The sequence below is a fragment of the Sinocyclocheilus rhinocerous genome, unplaced genomic scaffold (assembly GCF_001515625.1).
Source record: "Sinocyclocheilus rhinocerous isolate Xijiao unplaced genomic scaffold, SAMN03320098_v1.1 scaffold127, whole genome shotgun sequence".
Lineage (NCBI taxonomy): Eukaryota > Metazoa > Chordata > Actinopteri > Cypriniformes > Cyprinidae > Sinocyclocheilus > Sinocyclocheilus rhinocerous.
In genome coordinates, this window is record NW_015664685.1 from 319026 (window position 1) to 328885 (window position 9860).

General features: G+C 37.7%; 1 protein-coding gene across 1 annotated transcript in view; it reads right to left on the minus strand.

Annotated features, from left to right (window-relative positions):
* Nucleotides 1-299: 299 nt before the first annotated feature.
* Nucleotides 300-9860, minus strand: part of fbxw5 (F-box and WD repeat domain containing 5) — a 12531-nt gene continuing 2970 nt past the window's right edge. Inside the window, exons 2-10 of the mRNA XM_016541144.1 lie at nt 9362-9557; nt 8908-9065; nt 8137-8320; nt 7905-8053; nt 7189-7524; nt 5673-5856; nt 5416-5563; nt 4539-4751; nt 300-2835 (exon numbers count right to left, since the gene is read on the minus strand). Coding sequence (XP_016396630.1) covers nt 2565-2835; nt 4539-4751; nt 5416-5563; nt 5673-5856; nt 7189-7524; nt 7905-8053; nt 8137-8320; nt 8908-9065; nt 9362-9548 — 1830 coding nt within the window. The 5' untranslated portion in view covers nt 9549-9557 and the 3' untranslated portion in view covers nt 300-2564. The remainder of the gene's footprint in view (nt 2836-4538; nt 4752-5415; nt 5564-5672; nt 5857-7188; nt 7525-7904; nt 8054-8136; nt 8321-8907; nt 9066-9361; nt 9558-9860) is intronic.

Sequence of the window (9860 nt, forward strand, 5' to 3'; positions counted from 1 at the left end):
ACCGTCGGAAAGGGTTTTCAGTGCCGGCGGGAATATTGTTACCCCCATGCGATCCTCCCTGAAACCACATAAGGTTAATATGTTGGTTTTCCTAGCGCAAAACAAGGACATGATAACCCAGGTCTAAATCACATTCGTTAACGATTAAATAATATTTCGTTTATTCTCTGTATTTTCACTTACTTTGTTTTCATGTGATACTTTAGAATTCTTTCGTTTTTCAAATTGGAAAAAGGATTTTCTTATTGCTTGTTTTCATTTGATACTTTAGAATTTTTTTTATTTCTTTTGTTTTTTTAAATTGGAAAAGGCATGTTCTTATTGCTGTTTGGCATTTAACAATAAACAAAAATGTTTTAAAACGTGTCTCTCTGTCAGTTAAAAAGCAACAATATATGCTACATAATAACTCGACAATAGAGCTTTGTATGCAGTAAAATCAGGATAAATAAGGTTTGTAAAAAAAAATAAAAAACGCGGTAAAACCGCATATCGCGCTATCGAGCCACCCATAATAACCACAAGGGAAATTTCCTAACCGCGACAGCCCTAGCATATACTGTACTTTTAGCAGGATTTTTCATGCTGTTAAATATGGGTCTTTAGCATGCTAACTTAAAAAAAACTCATGTAACTCTTTTTATGAAATTCTATGTAGTACCTTTTACTATTTAGCTGTCATTTATTGATTTATATCTTATCTATCATTTATATATTCAATCAAGCAGTTAAAAGTCATTTTTAGTTTTCGTATAGATATTAAAATACTCATTTTATTAGCATCATTTTACAATACTAGAGTGCTATGTATGTGTTATGTATGACATAATCGCTTTTCTTTTCTTTTTGTCTAAGAGTGTCGGGTTCATGATCCAATAATTCTTATATATTTAATTTTATGATTTTTTTAAAATGCAAAATTGTTGTGTGCTAACCATATCCATTTGTAATACCAAAAAACAGTTTATGATCTTTTCTCTAAAGAGGTATGTATATTTTATCCAGTCCTAGTCTTCATGAAAAATACAAACATGGGATATAAAAGCATGAAGAAATTCACATTGCGTCTGGTAAAAGAAAAATTGTTTAATGGGTCAGACAAATTGTACACATCCCACAATACAAAATCTACTGATGGCAAACAGCCAAAGGGCATGTGGGAAAATCAGATGCAAACAAATGTCACACAGGGAATCGGGTCCATTAAAAACAAAACCACTGATGTACTCGCAACTACAGACGAATGCTGCACGCCATGATCCAAACTCCAACTAAATTCTTATTAGGAGATCAGATTGAAATCGCCTAATGAAGATAAATAAAATCTCAAGGAACCAAAAGGAAATCAACAAAAAGTCATATGCATGATTAACATTACAGCTGAGCTTTACATATATAGATCATATATGTTAGACATGGGGGAGCATTTTAGAGTCACTTTCTCATGATAACAAATGAGCACCTTTGCTGAATATTTAATGCTGGTAAACAATGTAAGCTTATGACACAGAAAGTTGCCCTGATGCTGCATAGTCTCTCAATGAAGCTCACCTACTGTAAATAAACGTAATGGAAAATGAAATGGTCGTTGTTTGACCTTTTTTCTTCAGCTTTTTGGTAGTTTTATTAATCACACCTGCACAAATTCTCATGAAATATGTTATACTTGATGTAAATATAAAATAAATATTCCACCATAACAGGTGCAGCACTGGTGCAAGTTGAAACCAAATGATTGTATAAAGCGAACAACTAAAAGTTCAACATGAAGGCTTGGAGTCTCTTTGGATTTTTTTTACATTTTCAATATAGTATGATTGTTAAAACCTGTATGACACAAACCATATGCACAACGGATACAATTGATTTCAATAATAAAGGCATAGATGGGGTAGCTCAGGAGTAAACATCTGCATTGCCGTTCTGTAATGATGTTAAATTAAACTGCTCCTCCTTTACATAAAACTGGAACAGAGATAAAACACCAGTGACATAATTGTGCTGTAAATTTGTAGCAGAATTGTAATTTTTCTGTGTTAGTATTTCAATACTCTGACCATGTCCTTGTTATGATCATCAGGTTGCTTGTATAACATCTACTAAAAACAGAAGAAAAAAAAATACAGAAATTACAAACGTGCAGACATGCAAAAGTGGCGCTCCACTCTTTATGACAGGGTTAAACGGACTCACAAACCGCACACGTGACGCACATATATGTGAATGTGACCTTAATATCTCTTCTAATTCTTGGTTCTTTGCTCTTGAATTCACATATACTGTTGATGCCTGTCTTCCACGTTTTCATGTGCATCATTGATCTTTCACAAATGTAGCATTCCAAAGACACCTTTTTTTTGTTGTTGTTGTTTCTTTATGCAAAGATCGCTTTTCATCTCCCAGTGATCTATTGGTCACAGTACGTCCTGCAAAAAGGCCACTAAGGAATACATGTATCCTTGTTCTCGTAGGAACCATGTGGAATCCTCAGTTTCTTGACCTCACACGTTTCGCTCTGCTCATGGAGTGTCTTTCTGTGTTGCTTCCCTCATGCGTTGCGCCCGTCAGGGCTTACCATTCAGATTAGCACCTCTGTGGCCAAACAAGGAGGAGAGCAGTTTGCGAGCCCGAGGGGGGCGTTGGAGTGCCTCAGCGAGGCGCACCATTCGTGGCGAGCGCCACACTTTAATGGTGGAGTCGTCGCTGGCGGACAGCAGCAGCTCCTGGTCTGCTGGGCTGAAGGCCACAGAGTTGACCACGTCATCGTGTTTCAGGCGAGCCAGGCAGATGTTGTAGTGCCGGTCCCAGATGTAACCGTGCTTGTCCTCAGCCCCGCTACACAGACAATTACATGAATTAGACAATTAACACTTCTAGTGCAGTTATTGACTCAATCCTTTTGATCTTTTGTTCGTCAAACATTTATTGATGGTTCAGATGACTTTTGTATTTTACATTAATGTTTTCGTTAATCATTGTTAAGGTTTAGTGGTAGAAGACTGGCTTTGAATTTCAGCAACTCCTCCAGACTCTAAATCTAAGCAGAAGTCATGCAGTGTATTCCAGCCTTAAATAGTTTTTAAAAAGATTGTCCTACTTACATGAAGTAAATTAGAATGCTTTTGAGAATGATTTACACCAAAAATTCTCCTCTTGGAAATTATTGCAAAAAGAAAAAGGGGGAAAATAGAAATACTACTCTTTAAAGCCATTTCAAAGCCAATGACTATATATATATATATATACAGGTGCATCTCAATAAATTAGAATGTCGTGGAAAAGTTAATTTATTTCAGTAATTCAACTCAAATTGTGAAACTCGTGTATTAAATAAATTCAGTGCACACAGACTGAAGTAGTTTAAGTCTTTGGTTGGTTTAATTGTGATGATTTTGGCTCACATTTAACAAAAACCCACCAACTCACTATATATATATTAAATATCATGAAAAGGTCTGAAAAAGATCAGATATATCACCTAGCTGTAGTACGGTGTTGTCCTGAGTTTATAAGTTCTTGCTCATATTCTGGTGCAGACTTTCAGCTTGTCTAGTCATTTCTATTGGCTTCGATAACATTATGGAGCCATATTTTACATATGTGACCCTGGACCACAAAACCAGTCATAAGGTTCAATTTCTCGAAATAAATAAATAAGCTGAATAAAACTCGAAATAACTAAATAAGCTGAATAAATAAGCTTTCCATTGATGTATGGTTTGTTAGGATAGGACAATATTTGGACGAGATACAACTATTTGAAAATCTGGAATCTGAGGGTGCAAAAAAAATCAAAATATTGAGAAAATGTAACGCCTTTAAAGTTGTCCAAATGAAGTTCTTAGCAATGTATATTACCAATCAAAAATTACGTTTTAATATATTTACAGTAGGAAATTTACAAAATATCTTCATGGAACATGATCTTTACTTAACATACTTAATGATTTTTGGCATAAAAGAAAAATCAATCATTTTGACCCATACAATGTATTTTTGGCTATTGCTACAAATATACCCCAGCGACTTAAGACTGGTTTTGTTGTCCAGGGTCTGGTACCTATCACTATTGATATGACTGATGACTTGAATTAAGAAAGGTTTTCAAAGCCTCAAAAAAGAAAAAAAACCCCCACTGAAATTCCCCTTTACTTTCTATATGCATTCATCATTTACAAGTTTACAATGATCTTAAACGCTTAATTAGTCATGCAAACATTCCTGTTATTAAACGTTCAAATGCTTTGACGAATTGAATCCACTCAACGCTATTCCCACAACATAAAAAAGCCTGCTTTTCAAAAATATTTTCCTGATGCTACACACATGCCGTTTGCCTGACGGTATAAAATTCAAGACCAGTGTCGTTTCAGCCAGTGAAAGAATTGACTTAAGAAGAAAGAGGAAATTACTTGGTACATCTTTATTCTGGTAAATAGCATGTACTGTACTCCAAATGGCAGAACTGGTTAACAGGCCAGAAAAATCTGTTCACTACTGCGAATAAAATGTGCACAGCTGGCTAGGCTGTAAATTACCTGGCGACAAAGTCTCGGCTGACATCAAGGAAGATAAAGAAGCACTCGTCGTTGGGTGTGAAGGCCCGGTGGGCTCGAAGGCTGCGGCGCTCTTCTCTAAGACTCTTCAGATCAATCACATGCAGGTCGATCTCCTCTGCGATGGGCGGAGGGGACATGGGGTCAGAGATCACACAGCCCGCTGGCCACGCTCGACTGTTCACATACAAGTACCTGTGATCAGACAAACACTGCATGACGGTCACCATTTTCATTGATAATGCTTTAATTTCAGCAGGGGTTCAGGAGTTGTTGTACATGGTTTTCCATGGCCATTTAGGGATTTTATTTAAAATATTGTAGAGATTAAGTCACCTTTATTTTTATACAATTAAGTGGAAATGAATAGACTGAAATGATTTCACTTTATAAATATATTTAAAGGTGCTATATGTATTATTATTTTTTGACTGTACTTAAGCATAAAAATACCATAACATGTTTTTAGATATTTAGGAAACATGATTGAGTTTGAAGAGGAGAAGTGGGAGAAATAACACTTTCCAATATTTTGAATTTGGACTGCAGTACCCATCCATTTCAACTGCTAGCTGTCAATATTACATACTGCACCTTTAATAAGTTAAAAAGATGAAGCTTTCTAAGCCTGCTTGCGCCCCCTGGAGGAAGACTGCGTGACTTCTTACCCCACAGAAACACAATAGCAACATCTTTGTAATCCCTCACAGCGCCATAGATTATATTGCACACAAATTCCACAGAGTGATTCTCTTTTTACAATTTGAAAGCCTGTATGAACTTGCTGAGCAAACTGCATTAGTCCAAAGTGAGTTAAAGGCTCATGTATGCTAGTCATCTACTGTTGCACAACACACACCTATGATCAGGTGACAGACCCATGCCAATGATGTGGCCGTGAATGTCGATCACATGATCCAGTGAGTCAAAGAATTCATCTGTACTGCGCTCCTCTCCCAACACAGGACCGCACGTCGTCATTTCATCAGGCATTATCCGCTTGATGCCTGAAACAGACACATAAACACATGAATTTACCATCCCGTCATGTATGGAATTAGCAGATTAAGTAGTCATTCGTACAGTGTCCCATCAGAGACATAAGCGCATGCTCACCTATTTGGTGAGGCGAGTAGGTAAGGCTGCCGGTGGTGAAGAGGAGGTAGGTCTTGTCCTCTCCTTCTCCAGGAGCTGTTGGAGAGACCAGGTTTGGATCAGGAGCTTTGGTGCGTCTGCTGCCCATCAACCTGGCCACCTTAGTCTCCAACTCTCGATCACGCGTGGCTACGCTGTGAGGACCCTAATGCCAGCAAATACAGAAACTGCACATATAACCGACAACACAATAACAGCTGAAGAGATGTTTTTAAAGCATGGCATAATGAAAGTCAAGTTTTATCTGTTGCTATAATATTAATTGCTCTATATTTCAAAGCTGCATTTGTGCCAGTTGTTTCAGAAGTTGAGCAAGTTATTACATTTTAATTTAAAATGATAAACAATTTGTCACACTTTAGTTTGGGGACCAATTCTTACTATGAACTATGACGTTTGCCTCAAACTCCTAATTTTGTTATAAGTACTAATAAACAGCCAATATGCATGCTAATAAGCCACTAGTAAATACTGAGAACTGGTCCCAATTTTTCTTTGGAATAACATGCACAGATGAAACTTTCAGGGAACACTTAAAGGCACAATATGTAAGATTTTTTTTATTAAAATATCCAAAAACCACTAGAACAGTGTTATATATTTTGCTGACTTGTGTACTTACATTATCCCAAATGTTTCGAAGAATGTTTAAATCCAGAGAAATAAGCAATTTTAACTAGTGACATGGAGCGTGTCCATAGTGTCAATGTGTCGCCTGCCAATGACGTCATAACCCCTCGATTTACGAGGTTTTGTAGAAAACATGGAAACACCAAAGACGTTTTTAATATGTTGTGCGTTTTAATAGACCGGTGACGACCGCACAGAGTAGCATTATAACAGAACTTTCAAATGTATTAAGTATGATAAAACAGCTGCTTTTTTCCCCCCACATACGCACGACCAGAAGGAGCGGAAGCGGTCGACTGTGGCATAATAAAAGCTCCGCTGCTTTCGAGCCGTGTGTCACGCTCGGTCAGCGGTTTCGTTTCGCTTCGAATACGCGCCCTCTAGTGGCGAAAATTACATATTGTGCCTTTAAGTAAATAGTGTCAATTCAGATTTCATGGTTATAAATGCTTAAAATAAAAATGTTATATTTAAATTCAAATTTTGATCTATAAAATAAAAATTTTATAGATCTTTTTCAAAAATGGAACACTTATATTTGATGAATATATGCAGTCATCTTTTGATGCAAATCCAAAAATACTACGCACGCATAATACTTGATTTTATCTTGCCCTATACATCCAATCCAATGCTTTTGTTGCAGAAGAACGTTTTCAAAAATGCATCAAAAATTAAGGAAACCATTTCCCATTTCTCCAGAAGATCAATGTATTCTGTGTCTTTGTAAGTATGGGAAAACAGTCTTTACTACTAAAAACGAAAACACAATAGAATTCATAATGATATAAAAAAAATCTTAAGTGGCTTAAAATGTTGTAGGTGCAGCGATCTCTATGGCTCTTACGTGTATAACATGCTGAATGCCGGATGGGTTAAATAAGGGCAGATGTGCTGACACTCTTTTTTCTCCTCGTTCCTCATCCTCTTCATCCTCATCATGTTCATCGTCCTCCTCTTCACTGTCTGTGCTTCCCAGATCAAAAAAGAGAGGCTGGTGCTGCTGTGTCCGCTGGGCTTGAGCTAGAGCTTGTGCCTGTGACTGAGCTTCATAGTCCAGAAGGAGGTCAGGGGAGTCGTGTCGACGGCAGTGGGCCACCATCACTGTGCGGATAGTGCTGGCATTGATGTTCTGGATCTTAAAGAGACGCTTCACCACATTCACATTTTCTGACTCGATGTCCTAAACATGGAGAGGGGTAATACTGAGTGAGTAGTTAGGACAAAAATATCTAATACCTGCATACATCCATAACCATTAGATGTTTAGCTAGAAATATTTTGTGCGTGTGTGTGTTATTGGCATAACTTAATATGGCTACCGTTTCTTATAATTAACCACAATGAAAATAAGTGGAAGATTACAATGGGTCTCATCAAACATTTTTTGCGAGAAAGACACAATGGAAAACACTGTTTTATCACTGGGTAAAAAATATTGTTCAATTAAATAAAAAAATTATTTCATGGCCAGCAGAAAACATTTTTTCAATTCATCAGCTACAGTTAATTTTGGACTCAGCACATCACTTTAAAACCCTAGAGAAGTGAACACATCTGGACCTGGAAGGCTTTGTTGAGCCAGAGCACAGAGCAGGAGGTCATGTTGCCAATCCAGTGCAGGTTACCAGAGATGAGGTGAGACTCATTCAGCCAGCAGCCGAAAACATCGTATGGCTTATTTCTCACACGGGACAGCAGAGTGTAGTTCTCTACAGATCCAAAACAACAACATCAGTCAGAAATCTATTTACAGTGGGTGTGTGCAATCAGTGTATGTAACAGCTGTCTCTACCCAAACTGATGACTGCAATCTCTCCAGAGGAGGAGTGATGTGGGCCCAGGTAGACCCCTGAGACCAGCAGCAGGGTGTCATCAGCATTAAACTGTGAGAACTGAGTGTAGCCCCAGTTAAACTGCCGCATGCTGGAGCTGTGAACCAAAGAGATGGTGCCATCTGATCGCTCCGTGTCCCAAAGCTGTAAAAGCACATTAAGTGAATTTTTATTATTCGGTGAATAATAAAGCAGTAACAAATAATTTTTTTTAAAAATTATTTATCATCAAAATTTTTGTTTAAATGTTGTATATACATATGGAGAATTGTTCTTCCTTAAAATATCAGAAGTTAAGTCATTGCATGTATGAATTGCATTTTTTGGCACTATATCTGGACCAAAAACATTTAGCATCCTGTCATTGACTTGTCATACTTGCTGTTATTTGCTTTGAAAATTTATTAAATGCATATTGCTGTCCTCATTTGTGCTAGGAACATTTAATTAATCGATTAATTAATATGATGTCATATTAGGTTGAATAATTATTAAAGAATAAAAAAAATTTGTGGAACAGCATCAGTGTTATGCAATACTCTATGTCATGCCAACTACCCAGATGTTCTTTTTTTGCATATAACCATAGAGATTGTATGTTATGGCTGGCATATGCAAATAATTTCTTTCATTCGGACATATGTCTGCTAGATTATAAATCATAAATACTGTGTAAACATTTGAAATTTGAAGAAAAAAATATTTATTAAGCGAGCAGTAAGCAGTCTTACCTTAACAGTACAGTCTTTGGAGCAGGAAGAGAAGCGATGTCCACGGTGAGAGAAGGCCAAATGCAGGACCTGATCATGATGTTCCTTCAGAGTCTGAACCTCCACACAGGGAATGCAGTCATACAGCCGCTTGAACTCCCTGTACCACGACACAGCCGCTGCACACATGCAGGAAATGCATTGTTACTTTCAAAAGACACAGGGAGTGCTGCCACCTTGTGGCATTCATACATGACAAAGAGGGTAAAAAAATGTAGGCAGTGTCACGTCTTTTACTACTTAGTGGATTAGTCGTAAAAGGCCTCATGTATAGCATATATTCCATTTTGTTTTTTCAAAATAAACACTAAATTACTTTTGGTCACAGATGTGAAGGTGTGTGCTTATATATTTTACACATTAATTCATTGCCTATGATGCAGTTTAAATAAAAGTTCAGCTCCAGTTGCAATACCAGGGTGGCGAGGCACAGAGCGCGGGATGCAGTAGTAGTTGTAGAAGAGCTCCTTCCAGAGGAAGTCATCCCGCGACACCGCAAACCACTGACAACAGGTGAACCCAGCGCTCAGTACTGCCTTATGAGGGAGATGCAAGAAGATTTCCAGCACCAGGCTGTCCGGCAAGCCAGGGCCACTTGCCATCCTGACATCCTGAAAAAACATAACATTAACAATGACTTTCAACCGATTACATCAACAAAGGCCATTTTGCACTACTTAAAGGGATAGTTCACCCAAAAACGAAAATGTTATGTTTATCTGCTTACCCCCAGGGCATCCAAGATGTAGGTGACTTTGTTTCTTCAGTAGAACACAAACTGTCCTGAGCGCCTTCGCGTCTTCTTCTTCAGCCGGCGCGTGAGGTGTCTTCTTCTTCTTGCTTTATGGCGGATCACAGACTTATAAGTGCATTACCGCCACCTATCTCTCTTTTCTAACATTTTAAATACAGTT